General features: G+C 44.9%; 1 protein-coding gene across 3 annotated transcripts in view; it reads right to left on the minus strand.

The window, feature by feature from the left end:
* Positions 1-22,484, minus strand: part of LOC145723175 (uncharacterized) — a 50,867-nt gene that overhangs the window by 13,214 nt on the left and 15,169 nt on the right. For all 3 annotated transcript variants that reach the window (XR_014148062.1, XR_014148063.1, XM_081829294.1), the window contains one exon: positions 21,421-21,495. Coding sequence is in view for 1 of the 3 variants with exons in the window: in XM_081829294.1 (XP_081685420.1) it covers positions 21,421-21,495 (75 nt within the window). In the remaining 2 variants the exon portion in view is untranslated. The remainder of the gene's footprint in view (positions 1-21,420; positions 21,496-22,484) is intronic.

Here is a 22,484-nt window from a genome sequence, read left to right on the forward strand (position 1 = left end):
CATTTTGTACAGCTCCTCAGAACTCCTCCCTGTCTGCTAGATGGGATGCTGCCCGATTCATGAATCACTGAATAAAGCCAATAAGACCTTTAAAATTTACTCAGTTGAATTTTGTTTTTTTAACAACATAGAAAGATGGGTGGACTGAGTGAGTAATATCAGCACAGAGGAGAGACAGAGCGTGCACACGGGTACACCAGCAAATGCCTCCAAGGGCTGCCAGGGCGGGGGGGGGCTGGGGGGGCAGGGAAAATGCAGCCCCCCACATCAATCATCACTCCATCTACCTCCATTCTCCAAATAGTACACATCACTACCAAATACTTAGAACACAACAGGTTCTTCACCCACACATGAAGAATTTTCTGTGCTTTTAGTACTAGGTATACTGGAGCATACTTATTATTAGTTAAGATATTACAGTAAAGACTAGCTCCGAGTAAAATGGGAAGTCAATCTCCTGACATGTACCTAGTTAAATTAAAGGTGCATTGATCTATTACATAAAAAAGCAATTCAACATTTCAAATTCTTTTTTTAAGTCATTACCATAAAAAGCAAGAATACCATTGAACTTTGAACAAGAAGTTCAAAATTCAACTGAATTGCAGTATCTCAGAAATATAATTTCAATATGTGAAGGAGAAATCTACTTTCAGTTATAAATGAGAAGAAATTTGGCAAGAGAACATCAAATGCAGCTAAGATGAAGTCTTCAGTATGATAAGCAGCACTCCCTTGTGTTACAGACACAATGACCCTTTACCCCTAAATATTTCATCATATAATTTCCCAATAAAAAGGTTATGCTCTTATATTATCTTAGTAAAATGACCAAATTTAGGAATTGAATTTTGCTATAGTGCTTCTTCTCTAATTTACAAACTAAATTCAGATTTTTACAATGGCTCCAATACTCCAGGGAAGATCATGTTTTTTAAGGTTATACTGAGATCCAGACAACTAAGATACAGGGATGTTACCTTTGAGAATGAATTTATATCATGAAGATAAAAAATGCCTCTTTCTAGGATGAGAAACAGACTCAATCAAGAGTGATTACCTAAGTATTCAAACAGCTATTGGGGTGATCACTTCAGCTACACATGGCAAAAACAAAACAACGCAGAGATTCGCTGCAAGGATGACACGTGAATTCTTGAGGTGTTCGATACTGTTTTCAGGATGGGAAGAAATGGTTGCAAGTATTATGAACCAAATTGCGATTCCCCCCAAATTCACATATTGAGGTCCTAACCTTCGATGTGACATATATCGAGACAGAGTCTTTTAAAAAGTAATTAAGGTTAAATGAGGTCACAAGGGTGGGGCCCTAATCCAATAGGACTGGTGTCCTTATGGGGGGGGACACGAGGTGTGCACTCACACAGAGGACAGGCCATGTGAGGACACGGTGGGGAGCGGGGAGGTGGTAGTCTGCAGGCCAGGAGGAGAGCCTCGCCAGGAACCCACCGGGCCGGCCCCCTGATGTTGGACTTGCAGCCTCCAGGACTGTGAGAAATGCATTCCTGTGGTTTAATCCCCCAGGCTGTAGTGTGGAGTGAAATAATAGAGTACCATTCTCATGAGTTTCTTAAATCAGAGTTCATTATAACACCAAACAGTATAACACCCACCTGGTGCAATGCTCAGGGTATGCAGAGGAAATACAATTTCTTTAAAAAGTGGAAAGGGTATAGGGATCTAAACGGAGGTAAACATTCAAAGCTTCACTCCAAGCGGTAAGACTTTGATATGAGGAGTTGGAGGTAAGTCACTTCTATATTGTAATATCTAGAACAACCAAGCAGAAAACAATACAAAGTGAGATGATCAAAAAACATTGTAAGTACATAGAAATGGAATTCTAAAAATGCCAAGGTAATCTGCAGAAAGGCCAAGTAGAATTTCCAGATATGCAGAGCTGGTTCAATATTCAAAAATTAGTCAGTGTAAACCACCTTATCAATAGGCTAAGATATCAATTGATGCAGAAAAGCATTTGACTGAATCCTACACCCACTCATATAAAATCTCTCAGCAGCAAACTAGGAATAGAGAGGAACTTCCTTAAGACTTAGCAGATACGCCCAACTGAGTTTTGATAAAGATGCAAAAGCAATTCAGGGGAGGAGGGATAGTCTATTCCAAGACACAGATCTACACAAACACAGCAACTGATCATTGACAAAGTCTTTTCAAGAAATAGAACAACAGAACATCGACGTGAAAGCAAAAAGAATCTAGATAAGGAGCACAAATCCAAACTCAGAATGGATCACAGACCCACACATAGAATGCAAGCCTCTAAACCTCTAGGAGACCCCACAAGAGAAACCTAAGTGACCTTGGTTGGCGATATGTTTTTAAGGTACTACACTAAAGACAACACAGTCCATGAAAGAAGTTGGTAAGTTGGATTTCATTAAAATTAAAGCACCTGCTCTGTGAAAGACACTGACAGGCTGAAGAGACAAACACAGACGGGGAGGAAAAATTTGCAAAAATATACCTGAGGACTTGCATTGAAAATACACAAAGCGGGGTGCCTGGAGAGCACAGTCGGCTAGGCGTCTGACTCTTGGTTTCAGCTCAGGTCATGATCTCAGGATCGTGGGATCGAGCCCCACGTAGGGCTCCGTGCTCAGCATGGAGTCTGTTTGGGATTCTCCCCCTCTCCCTCCCCCTCTGCCCCTCCCCCTGCTCGTGGGCACTGTCTCTTTCTCTCTCTTTCCCTCTCTCAAATAAATAAATAAATATCTTTTTTAAAAGAAGAAAAGAAAATACACAAAGAACTCTTAAAACTTAACGAGAAAACAATACAATTAAAAAATGGGCCAAAGATCTTAACAGATACCTCACCAAAGAAGATGAACATCGGCAAATAATCATATGAGAAAATGCTGCACATCATGTCATCAGGGAAATACAAATGAATTACTACTACACACGCAATGGAATGGCCAAAATCTGGAACACAGACACCAGCTGACGGGACGTGGCACCGTAAGAAGTCTCATTCATTGCTGGCGGGAACGCAAAATAGTGCGGCCACTTGGAAGACCGTTTGGCAGTTTCTTACACAACTACACATGCTCTTACCATAAGATTTAGCCATTGTGCCCCTTGGTATTTACCCAGAGGAGCTGAAATTCATGTCCATGCAAAAGCCTGCACACAGATGTTTATGGCAGCTTTATTTACCATTGCCAGAACTTGGAAGCAACCACGATGTTCTTCAGTAAGTAAATGGATAAATGAACTATCAAGCCACGAAAAGACATGAAGGACCCTTAAATAATATTACTAAGTGAAAGGGGCCAGTCTGAACAGGCTACCTGCTGTATGATGCCAGCAATGAGACATTCTGGAAGAGGCAAACTATGGAGACAGTAAGATGATGGATGCGTGCTGGGGGCTGAGGGTGGGAGGACGAATAGGTGGAGCACAGAGGATTTCGAGGGCAGTGAAAATGACTGTAGGATATTAAAATGACGGATACAGGACATCACACATTTGTCAAAACCCACAGAATGAGCGAGAACCAAGAGTGAACCCTCATGTCAACTGTGGACTTCAGTGAATAGTAACAAATGTGATCATTTTCTCTTCACCTTGGAGGATCTGGATTAGGCTTTTCTTTTTAACTCTCTGCAAGGTGGCAGCCCACTGGCCATTTGTCACAACAGAAACGTCTGCAAATTTAGGTCACTTTCTCTGCCTAGAATAACGGCGTGTAATTCATCCGACATTGAAATCTTCCAAGTGCCCCTCTTAGAAGCAGCCAGTAACCTCCGTGTGGCACGCGATGCTGTGGACACAGCCCATGCCATGGCCACGCCATGACAGCAAGCCCCACATCCTGAGCTTGGGCTGCTGGATGGCGGAGTGGCCGGGCGGTGGACGTGAGAACAGCTCCCTCCGGGCGGGGGCTGCTCACCCACCTGCGCAGAAATATTTCAGTGCATCAGCAACTCAGAGAGCTTATACCCACACGGGCGGACCGATGGCCGCCCGCAGGTAAGCGTAGAATTCATTGTGGAAACAGGTGCTGGTGGATGCATGACATGAGACTCTTGCAGAGGCCTGGCTTCCTGCGTAACATAAAACTCGCACGATGGAAATCCGCTGCAATGCTCGTTTCCTCAGATCTGCAGCAGGGTTTCCCGTGTGCCATCCAACAGCACATGCATTCTCGTGGGCCAACCCACTGTGTTCTGTGTATTATTTCCGCTATTTTTATCTCAGTTGAAGGACAAAGTTTTCACGAATGGTACAAGACTTTTTCATCCTTCTCTAAGGAAGAAGCCTCAGGAAGAGGCTTCTCAATGATCCTCACCAAGTTTCAGTAAAACTCTGTGAAGTATCATTCACAAGAGCGCATGATTTTCAAAGTCCCGGGGAACTACAGCAGTTAAGTAGAAAGTCCCCAGTGCTTCCTTTTAAATATATTGCTAAGTCTCAAAGGCCTCACGGGGTCCTTAGCCAGTCTCCCCAGAAGCACAGCATGCACTGAGGGGAGGTTTACCTGCGTGGGAGAGGGGGATATGAATGTACGTTTTCAGCAGGGTTTCGGTCATTGTTTTCCTGACTTAGCCTCTGATTACATTGTCATGTCGCGCCCCACCCCACCCCCACCGCCTTCTTCATAAAGCTGACCCCAGGAGTTCATCCTAGGCCCCAAAGGCTGTCCTTTTTGCCATTTTCTGTGGCTTCTTGCTGCATTGGGACCACCAGCAATGTGTGGAGAAGCATAATCTGTAAGCCCACTTAACCAAACACGGAAACAGTGGTGCATCCCAGGGACGGGGACACTGTCTGTCCCACCGGGTGGCCTCAGGATCATGCACTTACAGTAGGAGATATTTTGTTAAAGAATCCCCCAAATACCAGTTTTGTTCTGGAAAGCGTATAAGCTCCAGACCCCACAAATCGTGGGCACCCGGTGACTGAAGACACACCAGGCTGAGAGGCTGCCAGAGTCCGCCCGTGTATTAAATATTAGTGACACTTAACACTTTTGGGTTTTTAGAACAAACAGTGTGCATGGCAGTTCTCTTCCTCCCCTACATGGGCAATGGTGAGCACCCTACTTTGGAGCACACGGACTCACACGCTTGAATTGCAGGATTCTGTCTCCTTTGGAGGGGAGGGAGTTCTCGCCGAAGCCGCGAGCACTCGGGCGGGGCGGCCCGCACCCTGGGCACCACGGCACGCGGAGCCGTTCTGCAAACTCCCGCGAGTCAAGTGCCATCGAGCAGTGATGTATTCGGCTCAGTAAGTGTTTCCACGAACCTGCCACGTTTTGAGGAGATACGAAAGGAATACAAGTGTCCCGCCCCGTAGGGTTTGCGAGCAGCTGGGGAGAGTAGAGCAAGGTGACTCCGAGCAACGGCAAGCTGAGTGTCAGCAGGCGTTCAGGGAAGGTGGGGAGCAGCGTAGGGAGAGGGGGCTTTGGGACGGTAGACCATCAAGTAATCATCTTAGGAAGACTCATCTGCCCTGATGTGGGAGGGGTGTGGGAGGAAAGCGGACGAAGGGGGTGGTTCTAGCAGATCCTACAATGGGGGCCGAGTCAGGCTGAGCTGCTCCCATAAAGAAGAGTGAACTCCAGCCCCGCCCCCTACCCCCACCCTGGGCCCTTTACAGAGAAAGCAAGCAGACCCCCCTGAAATTATAAATAATAAGCCCCAAACCTTCTACTAACCACTGGTTCTAACTAACCTGTGAATCCCTTAAACTTTTTTTTCCCCCAAGTATTTTTTTCCCTTCTAATGGGTACAGCTGATGTAAATACGACCAAGTGCCTGGGCCTTTCAAGTTGGTTTCCTTAATCAGGCAGATAAATGGTGTGGAGGGCCCGGGCGGGCGGGGCAGGCGGCAATCCGGGCCCGGGGCTTCCTGTTGTTCCAGCATTAACATACCTGCTCCCCGGATCAAAGAGAGCCTCGCCTTCCCTGCGTGCTCTCAACAGGGGAGAAAAAAGTCTAATATAATTAAAAATAAGCTGCAATTTGGTATGATCTGAAACTGACAGTTTGTTACCAAGGATTAAGATTTATGGAGAGCAGCTGACTGAGGACCAATTTAGAATTCTCCTGAAACGTGAACCTTTTCTGTAGAGAATTCACTCTCTTTGTGTCTGCTAAGACATTTTCCCAGATCCCCTCATTCCATGTGTAGAAACCATTACCAAGGGGGACGCCACTGCATTTTCCTCCTACAACACATGCAGTCGGCCCAGAACAGAAGTATTTTCATTTTATTAAACATGATCCCATTGACTAAAATAATAGGAAAAAAATAAATATGTAAGAGTGCATTTTACGCGTCAGACTCTATTGGATGGCTTTATTACATTTATTCTTTCACTGGCTTATTCACTCCATAAATGATTTATTGAGTTGGTCGGACCCTGGGGCCACCATAGTGGGCCCGACGGGAGCTACAATGGCAGGATTCCTGTCTCCAGGGAGCCCATGGTTCACCAGGGGAGACAGAACCATGCCCGCAGCTCTGAGTGAGTGAGTGCCCCCAAGGACGGGGACCCCAGCCCCGAGAACCTAGTGTAAGAAGAGGACATGCCCCCCAGAGTGAGGCCAGGCCAGCACGGGAAGGAGGAGGGGGGCAGGAGGAGAAGCACGCGTAGTCCCTGAGAAGAGGGGCTCTGAGCACTGCAGGGACCCAAAGGCTAGGGAGGCGGGAGATGGGGACAGAGCCCTGTGGATCACATCAGAGTTTCCATCTTTATCTTAAGAGCACGGGGAGACACAGATGTTTTGAAGAGGAGGCTGACATTCCTAGATGTTTTAAAATCACTATCCAATTGAAAATCGACGTAAGGAGCACGAGAGTGGACACAGGGAGGCCACTGGTCCAGGCGGCAGGTCACAGGGGCCTGGCCCAGCGTGAGGACCTGAGAGGTGTTGGGAGTTTGGGGTATGAGAACAAGTCTGAGGGTACATCAGATGTTGGGGGAATAAGGGGGATGGTAGAGATCCTCCCAGGCTTCTGGGGGGCTGCCACACACTGTGGTCACAGTGATGTGTAGTTTCACCCTTGCTGGGTGCAGCCAGAAAGCGGCAGAGACAGCAGTAACTTTCCCAGGGCCTCATAGCTGGGGGGGTGGGGGTTGGTTCCCACGTGGCCCGCTGCTTCTACCACCACGCTGCCTCCCCAGCATGGGCACCCCAGAATCTCCCTGGAACCCCACTGGTGAGCCCAGGATCCTCTCTAAATACACCGACGGGTCCCAGGTCAGGCTGAGCCAGTGGCAGGCCCCTCGGTGGGCAGCCGTGTGGCTCGATCCACCATCAGCCCTCTGTGCTTGCTCCCCACTGAAGCCAAGTGCAGTCATAATCCGACTTTTATAATTTAGTGAACCTTTCACAATATCTCATAAGATATGACTATTAAAGGGAGTTATTGCTGAAAACCAAAACCACCATGCTGACCACTTTGGGGAAAACATGATAAAGGTATGTCACTGAAGAAACTGCCAGCCAACTGATGCAGGTGAGAGAAGCAGAGAGTTTGAATGGCTTCTGCACTTGGGTTGGCTGCCGGGGCACTGAAATCATCACGCACCGGGAAGTCTAGGGTGCAAACAATGCATCTAGTTGTGGAGGACGCAAGCAAAACCGCACCAAACCAATCAGCAGAACCAGTCTCCAAGGACAAACCTTGCCCCCCGCCCAAAAATCATGGCATGAACATATGATTGTGTATTTCCTTTAAACATATTTACATTAAGTGATTCAAGAACAAACCAACTTTTAATATTAACTGACTGCCAACCGATCCAGATGGCTCTATAAATTATTATTATTATCTGGGCCACGAATCTCTAGGTTCCCTCTACTTAATCAACTACACCTTAGGAGTGCTATCTAAAATGTGAGTCCCACATGTAGAAAAGTAACAAGGGGGGATTCATCCCGTGTGATACTGTAAAGTACTGTCACAGAAATCAGTTGGACAGAAACGAAATACAGAAAAAGACCCAACTATCTTTGAAAAGGTAGCATGTGATGGAGAATGAATTCTCTAACAAACGGCTTTAAGACAAATGGCTGAATGTTTTGGAAAGATAATGTCAGATCCCAACCTCATCATCAAATAGATGTCAAAAATGAAATTATGAGAGTAGCACGCAGGATAAATGGGAGGTTTCCAAGCTCGGCTGAGGGGTAGGTCCTAGGCGTCCTTATGTTTTCCAGCTCCTCAGAGGGCTCCCGTGTGCAACCAAAGTAAAGATCCACAATACAGATCAATATTTATATAATATTTGCTTTGGGAAGATAAACAGCATAAAGGAAAAGATTGAAGCATTTCAGTGACCTCAGAATTAAAACTATCGGTTGAGTCCATAAATTAAAAAATAAGGCATTAAAAGGTAAATAACAAACTTGTAACTTTTTGCAACTCTATGACAGGCACAAAGTTAATATTCCAATGATGAGATCGTACAAATCAAAAAGAAATTGGACCGTCAGAATGCACACACTCACGCACACACACACGGCTGCTCACGAAACTGATGTGTGAGATACATAGCAATGAAATAGTGAAGCTGTGTTCGAGCTCACTAGGAATAAAAGATGCAAAACTAACCACTTTTATTTATAATATTGGTAGAAAATGATTTCGGCTCAGGTCATGATCTCAGGGTGGTGAGATCGAGCCCCACGTCAGGCTCCGTGCTGGGTGTGGAGCCTGCTTAAGATTCTCTCTCTCCCGGGCGCCTGGGTGGCTCAGTTGGTTAAGCGACTGCCTTCGGCTCAGGTCATGATCCTGGAGTCCCGGGATCGAGTCCCACATCCGGCTCCCTGCTCGGCAGGGAGTCTGCTTCTCCCTCTGACCCTCCCGACCCTCCCCCCTCTCATGTGCTCTCTCTCTCAGTCTCTCTCTCTCAAATAAATAAATAAAATCTTTAAAAAAAAAAAAGATTCTCTCCCTCTCCCACTCCCACTCCTCTCTCTTTCTCTTAAAAAAAAAAAAAGAACAACAAAAAACCATAACAATGGCTCAATAAACTTTCAACAGTAAGTAAGCTGCGGTTGGAGCACAGATGCCTGGAGACCCCCATGTTCTGCTTCTCTGGCTACAAAGTATAACATTTCAGTTGTGTTACAGAACTTTCTGCCAGACTGTGCTGGGGATCTGTCCTCGCCTCTCTGTCCAGTGCACTTGCCAGTAGCCACGCACACAAACTGAGCACTTGATGGGGCGCCTGGGTGGCTCAGTCAGCTGAGCATCTGCCTTCGGCTCAGGTCATGATCCCAGAGTCCTGGGATCAAGCCCCACATCGGGCTCCCTGCTCAGTGGGGAGCTGCTTCTCCTTCTCACTCTGCCTGACACTCCCCTTGCTTGTGCTCTCTCTCTCTGTGTCAAATAAATAAATAAAATCTTTAAAAAAAAAAAAAAAGAAAGAAAGAAACTGAGCACTTGAAATGTGGCTGGTGCAACCAGGGGACTGAATTTAATGTTACTTAACTGTATTAAGTTTAAACAGTCAGACATGACTAGTGGCTACCGTACTGGACAGAAGAGATCTAGACTGCCTTGTTTTTCCAAATAGGGAACCTGAATCCCAGGAAGTGAATGACTGGTTTGAAGTCTTACAACTAAGTAGGGAGAGATCACGCAAATCAACAATGGTATCATACAGACCTATGGACTCATTTCCAGGTTAATTCTACCCTACACGAAAGGGTGCAAGGATTCATATTCCTTTGAATACTTTTGAAGAAAAAGTGAGAGAATTACGAGATTCTTTGTTCTCTCTAAATTCTCTCCTGGTCTCAAACAGCTTTTTGTGACGATCTTAATTCTTATTTTAGAATGTAACATCAAAGAGTCTAAATCTGATCCATTTTGTCCATGTTTCATTTAACAAAGACTAGAGTTAAAATGAAGGAAGTCCCATCTGGAAATCACAAAGCTGTCAAATATGAAGTGTGTTGTGTAATTTGAAAAGACTTCTGGGGCGCCTGGGTGTCGCAGTCGGTGAAGAGTCCAGCTCTTGGTTTCAGCTCAGGTCATGATCTTGTGGTCACAACATCGAGCCCCGCACCAGGCAGCGCACTCAGGGCGGAGTCTGCTTCAGATTCTCTCTCTCTCCCCGCCCCCGCCGCCCCTCTCCTCTCTCTCTCTCAAATAAATAAATAAAATCTTTAAAAAAAAAAAAGACTTTCATGCTTCTCTCACACACACTTTCAAACTGGACACTCAAACCCTACAACCTGCAGGTCTCCAGAAGAGCGATGCTATTGAATCCATATGTGTGCATGCATGTTCCCTCGCACATGAGCACACGCATGCACAGGACCACATGCACGCACACACACCTGCACACAAGCACACGCGTGCACACACGTATGCACAAGAGCACACACATGCGCACACACACATAGGCACGCACATGTGCACACACCCCTCCAGGACATTTCGTGCTAAGCTGTATAAAACTGACAGAACAACTAAAATCCTGGAGTTATTTTTTTAAACAAAAAGAAAAATCCTGAAAACAAAGTAGAAAGGAAAAGCATTAATTGGACATTAAAATTGAGATGAAAATCAGGGGAAAACATAAAGGCTCAGCCTCACGTCACTTCCTCTCAGGACAAAAGCAAGAAGGTCCAAAGCGGAATAAACACATGGGAAAGGTGACTGGGGGGGTGGGGGGTCCTTACACCTTTAACCTTAAACTTGAATCCAGCCGCTCTCTGTATATATGTGAGTGTGTATTTCCAGATACACATCATGCCATCTTTGTACTTTATATGCATTCACTCTTTGGGCTAAAATACTGCTTCTCAACTGCTCGGCGCAGATGCCCCCCTGAATGAAGGAGGCCACCGATCACCACCGGTATTCAAATGCTGGGAATCATGCAGCCCTTAAGTGTTGGGAGGAAGTGGGTCTTTCCTTGTAAAGTTAGCTGATGGTTCCTCTCAACATACCTGGGACACCAATTTAAAAAGGAAAAAGGAAGTGGTCAAAGTCATGCTTTTTTGTAAACTTCAAAGGTTATCTCTCCCTCCCCCCGCTTTACATTTTACTGTCTGGGGAGCTGACTTGTCTGCAGCTGTTGGCAGAGACGGTGCTCCATGGCGTCAAACCTGCCTCCTCACGGCCCATAAAACTACAGCAGGGAACCAGGACCCGCAGGTGTGGGAGGGAGAGGCCAGGATGCCCCCTTAATGATTTCTCTGACACCCCATGCTGAGCTGCTGGAGGGAGAGGGGCTGGAACGAGATGTGCGATGTGCGCTTTCGCTGTTTGGGAGGCTGTGCCAGGTCGGCTCTCCCTTCCAGGGCCAGGCAGTGGCTTTCAGCCCCTAAAACTATTCCCAAAATTACTGTTGCTACATGTGCTGGGGCTTGGGTGAAGCCCCACAGAGACTTGTGTCCCCTGCACAAATCCACCGAAACTCAGACCACTGAAGGAGGGAAGCAGAGAGAAGCCAAATCAACTCTAACATTTGATAACCCAAGTTAAAAAGACATCAAACCACATCAAGTACTATAGCAAATTGCTTTAAAATCTGCAAGACCAGGTTCTGTGTCCTCCTCAAATTGGGAGAGATAAATAAACACCATACATGTTTTCAAAGATGTCAGGTTTCTGTTGGTACTTAATAGGAAGAATTGAATACATTTTGCACTTTTTTTCTTTCAGTGATAGAAGAAATTAATAGACTATCTGTTAGTCAATTGTAATGAAATTTTGCAAACCACTAGCTCATTATGCCTTATGGTTTTGATCCCACATTTTTGTGGGTTTTTTGGTTTGTTTGTTTTTTAAGGTTTTATTTTTAAGTAATCTCTGTACCCAACGTGGGGCTTGAATGCACAACCCGAGATCAAGAGACGCATGTTCTCCCAGCTGAGCCAGCCGGGTACTCCTTGACCCCATATTTTGAAACAGAAGGGGGTAAAAAGCCAGAAAATTTATTTAAAGAAATCTTTAATTGCTTATACTGTTTTTGTTTGGCACACTGAAAAATGCACACATTTCTTTGAAGAAATGGAAAAAATGGATGTGGCATTTTGCAAAAGAAAAGAAAACGGAAGGGGGAAGATCCATCTTAGAGATGGCTTGCAAAGCAAATGCAGTGCCTGAGGTATTTATTAAGCCCTACCCGTGTGTTCAGTAGTGACCACTTCACCACTAGGGTGGGGGCAGGGGTAGGTAAGAATGAAGGGAATAGAAGCATGAAAGAAAAATTAAAACTTTTGGTTTTGCCCTCAAGGACATTTTATTTTTTTTAATTGAAATATAGTTGACATACAATGTTATAAGACATTATACTTGAGGATACCCAACAAATAAACACAAATTGGACTTAAACACATTTTAAAAATCGGCAACCTGGAATATATCTTACACCCTTAAATTACTTTTACTCTTTAATATTGTGTTTGCAATACATCATGCTGCTCATTGAGGAAGAAGTTTTGATAAATTGCGTCTGTTGGGTTCCACACTAACTTCTAGAGAGAAGGGTGGGGGAGAGGTGGCCCTGGGAACATCACTTATTAAGGCTGATGGTAAAATAACCATCACTTGGAAATGAAGCCGCCCTTTCAATCCTGTAGAATTAGAGGAAAATGAGGAATGGTATTATGTGGCAAACATTTTCTGAGAACCTATCGTATGTCAGGCATTGGGCTAGGGTCTTGGCGCATAAGGATTAAACACAATAAGGCATATGGTGTAAACAGAAGCATACAGGATCATAAAGACCATCGAAGTCCAGAAAGGAGAAAGACCAAATTAACATCTTAGATCAGAGGTCTGCAAACTCTAGCTTGTGGGCCCAGTATATGGTTTTTACATTTTTAAATAGTTATTAACAAAGAAGGAAGGAAGGAAGGAAGGAAGGAAGGAAGGAAGGGAGGGAGAGAGGGAGGGAGGAAGGAAGGAAAGAAAGGGGTATGTCACAGCGACCAAATCAAATGGGACCTGCAAAATGAATGGCATCTAGTCCTTTCCAGAAAATGTTTGCCTACATCTAAGAACAGCTAGAAAAAAGCCATACTTATAACACATCATTGCCTTCCTGTTCTTAGAGTTTTCAGGGTTTTAGATGTTCGAGGGCTCTACATATAAATTAAATTAATTTTAAAGTTTTCTGAATTCCTGCTTTCACATTGATTGTGCAACATTTTTCTTAATGAAGAAATCAATACATTGAACATTTTAATAGTATTCTAACGTTGTTGATTTCTGAAAAGTCTTTTGGGCCACTCCATCCTGCTACCTCTTCTAACTCAGACATTTTATGTGGTTAAAATATGTGCATGTATGTGCGTGTATAATAATCTGCATGTTTAAGAACCATGGTTTCTATTTGCAGTTAAAGCACAAAGATTGTTTCACCTGGGGACAAAACTACTTTTCAGGTGTAACTGAAGACAAGACTATTTAATCACTGAGTTACTCCTCTGCTTCCAGCTACATGGTTTAAGAACAAGGAAGCCATACCCACTTCTGCTGATAAATCTACATGCTCCCCCTTCTCATGTGGGCATGGCCAGCCACTCACATGCTGAAGTTGGAATTTTTACATTATGTATTTTATATTCGTTTTAAGCGTATTTGGTAGTGAAAGGAAATTTCTACATTTTGAACAATTAAGGCAAAACAGATCAGCCTGGATTTATCTATTCATATGGAGAGTATCTAAAAAGAAAGCCAATCAGGTAAGAAGAAAATGTATTTTGGCCGGTCTTCGTTTTATTGATTATATGGTTGCTTAATAGAGACGTGACAAAACATGTTTTTTCTGGAACCAGGCAAAATAAAGTTTGATCCTTGATCCAAGTGGAGGATATGGTTAGTTCCTAAAACCAATGACTCCATTTGGTGTGTGCCCATTTGAGGTAACGAAAGCCCCTCGTACTGGCCAGAGCTGTGGTCACACTTCACGGCCAGCGGGACCCAACGGGGCCAGGCACTGGCTTACATACCACGACCCCCTGCAGGACGGGCGGGATCTGGCCGCGTGCACGCTGCCGGCCACAATTATGGCGCTGCGTGTACAATGCCCAAGCCACGCTCCGAACTAAGGACAAGAAGTTGTTTCTAGGGCGCCTGGGTGGCTCAGTTGGTTAAACACCTGCCTTCGGCTCAGGTCATGATCCCAGGGTCCTGGGATCGAGTCCCACATCGGGCTCCCTGCTCGGCGGGAGGCCTGCTTCTCCCTCTCCCACTCCCCCTGCTTGTGTTCCTGCTCTCGCTGTCTCTGTCTCTGTCAAATAAATAAATAAAATCTTAAAAAAAAAAAAAAAAAGAAGTTGTTTCTAAATCTGCATAATGGCAAGCACTTCTGTCAGCTGCAGCTGAATATTGTCCCAAAGTCTGGTTTTCAAACACTTCACATAGAACATAATAAGTAAGACACCTCTTTGTGGTCCAGTGGATTTTGTCAAGCTGCAAGGTTTTGGGGAGATACGTTACAAAACAGACACAATTATTTAGGAAAGATTATCGGAGTACATTTGAGGACAAAAGAGGCAGACGACAAAGTTCCAAGAACTTTGGAGAAAAGACATATTGATGATGAGCATGAACGTAACTTGGCTTTTTAAACAAAGCCACTCTCCTGAGAATGATGCGGTCTGCATCTGACTGCCAAGCAGCCAACTCATCTCCGGCGGAGCGCCCAGCCGGCGTAGTCCTGACCACACAGCCCTCCTGGGGAGCAGCACCCCACTGGTGCAACGGGGGCCACACATCGCACATGGGGAGGAGAGCCGGGCACAGAAAACCCTGGAAATGTGCAGTCCTGTTTCAAACATGTCTTGGCAGCCTCGGTCTGCTGGCCAGCAGCCAAACCTTCCCACCCCCCTACTCATACAAAAGAATAAAACTGCACATTGGATTGATCTGATATGAAACTACTTCTTAAGTTTATTTTTAAAATTATTTATTTATTTATTTTAGAGAGAGAGCCTGAGAGCACACGTGGAGGGAGGGGCAGAGGGAGAGAATCCTCAAGCAGACTTCCTGCTGAGCACCGAGGCTGAGGCAGGGCTGGATCCCACCACCCATGAGATCACGACCTCAGTGGAAACCCAGAGTTCAATGCTCAACCCACTGAGCCACGGAGGCGCCCCCTAAATTTATAAAACAATTAGAGAGACTAGCTTGGCCTTGCCTGCATTATTGAACTTACTCTAAATAAGGACAAAATTATAAGCAGAGATACAGTACAGTATAAGTTATTTTTCCATTATTTTCAATTCTTTACTTCATATTTCTATCAAAAATTTTAATTTACATGACTATTATTTTTTAAATTGAACTCATCTGGAAAAATAGAAGAAAGCACGTTTAATGAGTGGTAAATTTGTGGGAAGAACTTTGTATAACCTGCTTCATTAAATTCTTCAGTAACCCTATCAGGTTAGAATTACTGCTCCCATTTTAGAGGTAAGAAAACTGAATGCACCTCACACCTGTCAGAATGACTAAAATCAACAACACAGGAAGCACCAGGTGTTGGTGAGGATGCGGAGAAAGGGGAACCCTCCTACACTGTTGGTGGGAATGCAAACTGGGGCAGCCACTCTGGAAAACAATATGGAGGGGGCGCCCGGGTGACTAAGTCTTTGGGCGTCTGCCTTTGGCTCAGGTCGTGAGCCCGGGATCCTAGGATCGAGCCCCGCATCAGCCTCTCCTTCTCCCTCTGTCTGCTGCTCTCCCTGCTTATGCTCTCTCTCCCTCTGTCAAATAAATGGGTAAAATCTTAAAAAAAGAAGAAGAAGAAGAAGACAGTATGGAGGTTCCTCAAAAAGTTAAAAATGTTAAAAATCAATCCTCTTGATTCGAAGGAATACATGCACCCCGATGTTTACAGCAGCATTATCTACAAGAGCCAAATTATGGAAATAGTCCAAGTGTCCATCAACTGATGAATGGATAGAAAGATGTGGTTTGTGTGTGTGTGTGTGTATTACATATATGTAATATCTGTATCTATTTCTATATACTGGAATATTACTCAGCCATAAAAAAGAATGAAAGCTTGCCATTACAACAACATGGATGGACTTAGAGAGTATTATGCTAAGCAAAGTAAGTCAGAGAAAGACAAATACCATATAATTTCACTCATATGTGGAATTTAAGAAACAAAAAGAGAGAGAAACAAACCAAGAAACAGACTCTTAACTAGAGAGAACATACTGATGGTTACAGAGGGGGGTTGTGGGGGGATGGGGGAACTGAGGGATGGGGATTAAGGAGAGAACTTGTTGTGATGAGCCCTGGGTGCTGTATGGAAGGGTTGAATCACTACACTGTACACATGACATTAACATAACACTGTATGTTACCTGGAATTAAAATAAAAGCTAAAGAAAAATGGAAGCTGACGTGGTAAACATAAGGGACTTAAGCAAGGTCACCAACAGACAACTGGAAAAACCAGGATCAAAGCCCAGGTCTGGGTCACTCAGAATAACTCAACAACATTGCCTGTCACAGTTTAAAACATTTTCCAATAAAGATAAAAAAGTAAAGTGCTGGGCGCCTGGGTGGCTCAGTTGGTTAAGCGACTGCCTTCGGCTCAGGTCATGATCCTGGAGTCCCTGGATCGAGTCCCGCATCAGGCTCCCTGCTCAGCAGGGAGTGTGCTTCTCCCTCTGACCCTCCCCCCTCTCATGTGCTCTCTCTCATTCTCTCTCAAATAAATAAATAAAATCTTTAAAAAAAAAAAAAAGTAAAGTGCTTTGAGGCAAAATTGAGAATATCCTATATGTGGGTAGTAAATAAGCTTTAAAAGTACACTTTTCCTACTTCTCTCTATGTGCATCTGATTGGGTAGGATCTGTATTTTGACCATTCCCAATGGGGGAGGCCACCTGGTGAGCTGATCGTCTCTCTGTGGCATGAACTGCAGTTTCCACGGAAGGTCTACACAAGGTCATCAGTCCTCGTAACAACTTCACCACCTCTGAGATAGCCCCACACGTGTTATCACGGGTCATTCTCATAACCCAGTATGGTGGGTGAGGACTTCATTCATCCATTCCTTCATTCATTCATTCCTTGTACCTTACATGTTAATTGTGTTCCTACTAATTATGTCCTACCCCCTTGACACATACAAAGCTCTCGTTCTGGCCTGAAGACACTCAGTTTTATACCCAGAGTGAATGAGAAAACAAGATGAGTGCAAACACTCTCCAAATTGAGTGTACATAACCCAATCAGAATTAGTGTTCTCATAGGAAAATAAAATATTTTAAAGGCAGAGGTCACCAGCTGTGAGACATGGTCATAACCACTTATTTTTTCTTCCTTGGACATATCCTTTATTCCTTCCATTTTAAAATCCTATAATTAATTAGTCTAATACAGGGTCTCATGAAAAAAGTATAGTTGATAGAGTTTAATCATCTCTCTCAGGTCATGAGCATGTTTTTCATGGCAAAGGAAGAAGAGATTTCCTGAAATGGAACTTTTGACCAAAATAATTTTTTTTACAAAAGGAAGAGAACTCAGCAATTGTCTTTGAGCGTTAAGCATTATCACAAACAGACTGGTACCGTGCTGAGTTTCATCTTGATGGTGCAAAACTCAAGAACACACGGGCTCTTTCCAGCACAGGGTATGGGCACACTGGTCCCAGCTCAGTAAGCACGTGCGTGTGACTGAAAGGAGCGGCTGACGCCATGGAAGGAAGTCTTCTAGTTCTTGGAGTGGATCCTTCCCCCGGAGGGAACCAGTGGCGATGGCCTCAGGAACCCCATTTCTAACCAAATGATCAATGTGACACATGGCAGGAATGGGGCCCGTCTGAAGGCTCCTCTGTCCCTACGGAGTTGTGAACCCAGAGGCGGATGATAGGGCTGCCAATGGAAGGTGCATATGAGAGAGACTGAGGCAGAACACTGCTTGGGGAAAGCGGAGTATGAAATGAGGCCAACTAGCCAGATGAGATGAGCATTAACGGAGCCAGGCATAAAGAACACTGGGCTCCCTGGCAGAGGAGTTCCAGGGGTCAGGCTGAGCCCACCAGGATGCACCAGCACTGCTCCTGGACCAGCCCCACGCGGATGTTGAATTAGAAGGAGCGGCCCATGCCGCTAGGAACCCACAGCCTCCTCAAGGACAGTATGGCGTTGACGCAATCCCCAGAGAAGAAGGAGCATCCCCAGTGCATCCACCAGGGAAGGTGTGCAGAGGACAGAACGCACAAGCCCAGCCAAGGGCGGAACAGGTGGAGAAGGAGGTGAGCTAATGTGCGGGAGCCTGGGGGGTGATCAGAGGACCCACGCGTCCCCGGGAGCTGACACCCAGATTACAGAAGGCTGCGAACACCAGGCTGACCATATCTGCAGGTTACACAGCCTGCCTCTACCTTGTGCTCCTGGCTCAGAAACTGTACGTAACGAAATCAAATGAAAAGTATTGCCAAGAAAAATAACACTTTGTAGAAAATGTCCTACTCTTTTCATTAATTGATCAAGTATTAATTGAATGCCAGGCACTTTTTTTAGACACTAGGGATGTACAGAAAACACAATACAGAGTGAGAAGAGTGCTCTGGAGTAGAGGGGAGAGAGAAACACTAACAAGGAGAATAAAGTATGTATTATGTTAGATGGTGACTCATGCTAAGAGAGAAAACCAGGGGTTCCTCAGGGTAAGCCTTTTGAATAAGGAAGTGAGGGGGCTTAGTGGTGGGGACCTCTGTAGGAAGGGCATTCCTGGAAAAGGGAACTGCACGTACAAAGGCCCTGGGGTGGGAGGACGGACGCCCAGTGGCTTCGGGGCACCAGGAGACAGGGTGGCTGGGGCAGAAAGAGCAAGGGGCAGACAGCTAATGGGGAGAAAGTTGGAGGCCTGGAAACAGGCAGCTGAGACCCCAGACAGAGTCACCAGAATGTCATCAAACCCACAGGGAGAGAACCTGGCTATCCATGACATCCATGGCATCATCATTAGATTGATCTCACAACCAAGAAGTCCATTCACAAATCCTGGTTCCTTCCACGCATCATGAAGGGATTTAGCACGTCCCAAATGTTACAAAGTCCTCTTCGGTCCTCCTGAGGCCTGAGGAAGCCGCCTTTAGAAAATCGGTGAAACAGGGAGCCTGTCCATCGTGCTGACGGTGAGACCCCAGGGTCCCAGGGAGCAGCCCTGTCCACTGGGCACACTCGAGCCCACCTTAGGGAGGTGGTTTCTCTTAAGAATCGTCCCTGAGACAAAGCGTTTCCTCAGATGTCGTGTGCCTGTAAATGACAGCGGGGGCTGGACACCCCCGTCTGGGTCCTGTGCCCGGACAGCCCCGAGGTGACGAGGGGCACACTGGATGTGAGGACGTGTCTCATACGTGGGCCTGCAGGGATTTGCACGTGTGCTCTAAAGTGCCACGGTCTGGCGTGGGTCATAAAAAGGGCTGGGAAAGGTGGCCTCTGTCCTCACCATCACCATCAACAGGACAGACGGCCAGGTCCCAGGGGTGCCCTTACACTCCCTAAAACCCGCACCACGGCTTTCACCAAGAAAAGCTGAGTCTGGTTAACAAACACGAAGGTTTCTTAGAGAACGGACCCACCACAAGTGCATTTGGCAAAATGGCATCAACTTGAAGCCTGAAGTGAAGTAAATTGCAGTATTTACAAGCCAAGGCAAATGTTCAAAGGGAGGGCTCAAACACAAAGAACAGATGGCGGGGGGGGGGGGCGAGAGTGGCTTTGCCAACACCCACAAAATGCAGATTTTTTAAGTGCCTTGAAGGCTGTTTATGGTCTGAGCACCCGGGAATCAGCCCCTCGGCTCCGGGCTCCGGGAAGCTGTCTTTGGGTGTCCACACTGCGTCCTGGACAGGACCGTGTGCAGACCCCTCCTCAGGAGATTTCCTTTTTCATGAAACATCTCCTCTATCTTATAAATGCCAGTTAGATTCTTTCTGCTTTGTTTTACAACGTGAAAGTGGAGGGAACTGTTCGCAGCTGATGCTCAGCATCAAGAAAAGTGGAAAAAGGGGCGCCTGGGTGGCTCAGTCGGTTAAACGGCTGCCTTTGGCTCAGGTCATGATCCCAGGGTCCTGGGATCGAGCCCCGCATCAGGCTCCCTGCTCGGTGGAGAGCCTGCTTCTCCCTCTGCCTCTGTCTGCCGCTCTACCTACTTGTGCTCTCTATCTCTGTTAAATAAATAAAAATCTTTAGAAAAAAAGGGCCACCCCTGTCACACTGTTCGCTTCCAGGGATTATCCAAACCCTTAGGGATTGTGGACCTACAAACATGTCTTTAAAGGTCCCATTATAGGAGATCCAGAAAGAGTACTGTATTTTTTTACCTTTTAGGAACATCTTTGCAAACATAACTTTAACCACTCCCTCCCCGTCCCATGCAGATTGTGTGGGGTGAGTGTGAGCACAGGTGGGAGTGTGCCCCTAGTAGAGGGAAGGGAAAGGGAAACACTGAATTGCTCAAAGTCGATCAGAGAGAAAATAAGGGGACAACATGTATTTTCATTGAAATTTTCTTATTAGATATTATTTCTCATCCCTTTAGATACTTTCTTATACTGGAATCATTTTTTTTTTTTTTGAGAACGAGAGTGGGCATGAGCGGGGGGGGGGAGGGATTGGAGAGGGATAGAGGGGGAGGGAGAGAGAGAATCCCAAGCAGGCTCCACACTGAGCATGGAGCCTAATGTGGGGCTTGATCTCACGACCCTGAGATCATGACCTGAACCAAAATCAAGAGTCTGATGCTTAACCGACTGAGCCACCCAGGAACCCCAATACTGGAATTATTTTTAAGGAAAAAAAAATCAAATTGCACATACATTTTCACAATGAAAAATCACTCTACCACTACTTCTAAAGCCCAAATCCAGTTGCAGTACAATAAATGCTAAAAAATTTACCAAAATGTTAGTCATCTGAGGAGTTGGTTCATCTCTTCATCTCTCACAGAATCTATTTTGGTGCATTCTCAAATAAGTGGTTTCAATAGATCAATATATGGATGGGGGCAGACGGATGATGTTATTTGATTAAGTTTAGAAGTAAGCACTGTATCTTTAGAGACACACACCCTCACGTATAGGACAATATGCTCATGGGAAAGACAGTGATAATACACTTCCAGTTTTACCTTCACAGAGAAGAGACTTTCATGTACATAATCTCAGCATGCACACACATGCACAAACACACAGAGATACACGCACCCACACATGCACACACACAAGCACACACATGCACACACAGACCCACACACGTGCATACAGAGAGACACACGTGTGTGCATGCACACACACACACACAGATTCTACAGTTGATGTCTGCAGAAGGGATAACATTTTCCACCACATTGAGTCCTGGTTTAATTATCAAGTTGATAAATAACCTTGAGATTTCAAGGCCACACCAAAGAGTCACTTACCCTGGGAAAGGGCTGCTGAGATCCCTCCTGCATTTGAGGTGGACAAACAGTTGATTCCAGGGAAGAGATTCTGGTCTGTAAAGAACATTAAATGTTTAATTCCAGTGAACAGTAAGCTCCAGTAAAGAGATGCCTCATTGTACAAAAGCATTTCACAAAAATAAAACACCTCTTATTTGGAGACGTTATTATGTATTTCAATATTTCTGGAATGAAAGACATACTTTTACATGTATATTTGGTAATTCAAATAACTTTCCCCACTCGAATAAATACAGTCCCTCTATCTGTCTAGATTCTCAACATATAACAATGCCTGCATATAAGGTGCCCAAAATGTACTATGATTTTGTATCATTTTTAGAGGAAGATTATTTTTGGTTCTTGAAAATGTCCTTTTATGTCAATATCAGTGATTGGCAAGATTTGTAAAACATAGCACTAAGTACCCAAAAGCTGTATTATTTATTGCTTCTCAAGATATCTAAATATGCTTTCAGCACAGCATTCTGTTCAAAATAAGAATGGGCAGACAGGTTGTCAAGAAAAATAACATAATTAGAAAATTTGAACTCATATTTTTTGCAATTTCAGATTCATTAAAAGTGAGTAAAGTCAAATTAGTCTATAGTTGATATAATGGTAATTATTTTACCTTTTCATTTTTGAAGTTTGAAAAGTTTTATTATTCCCCATAAATCAATAACAAATATTGCTTCCATTTAGGTTTAAGTAACGTGAAGATTTCAACATTGAGCATCTCTAAAATGGAGTCTGTGATATATGGGTGGGCTGACCGTTCGCAGCTAAACTGTGAAGGCTTCAGTGCTGGGAGAGAGAAATACAAGGGAAGAACGGCCAGGTAATGGTCTTCCTAAAGAACATTCCCACTTTCCTGATGTATCCTTGATGTATCCATGAATTCCTCCTCACCATGACCCTAGATGCAATGTTATCGTGACATATTTTTTCATCCATCTTACTGAAAACATTAGCAGATATCTCTCTGATGGTATGACAATTAAGGAACCCCTCCCAGACTTGAGGACCCTGTTGTTGAACAA

Source organism: Leptonychotes weddellii, chromosome 8 (genome assembly GCF_054177405.1).
Source record: "Leptonychotes weddellii isolate Sample4059 chromosome 8, ASM5417740v2, whole genome shotgun sequence".
Classification (NCBI taxonomy): domain Eukaryota; kingdom Metazoa; phylum Chordata; class Mammalia; order Carnivora; family Phocidae; genus Leptonychotes; species Leptonychotes weddellii.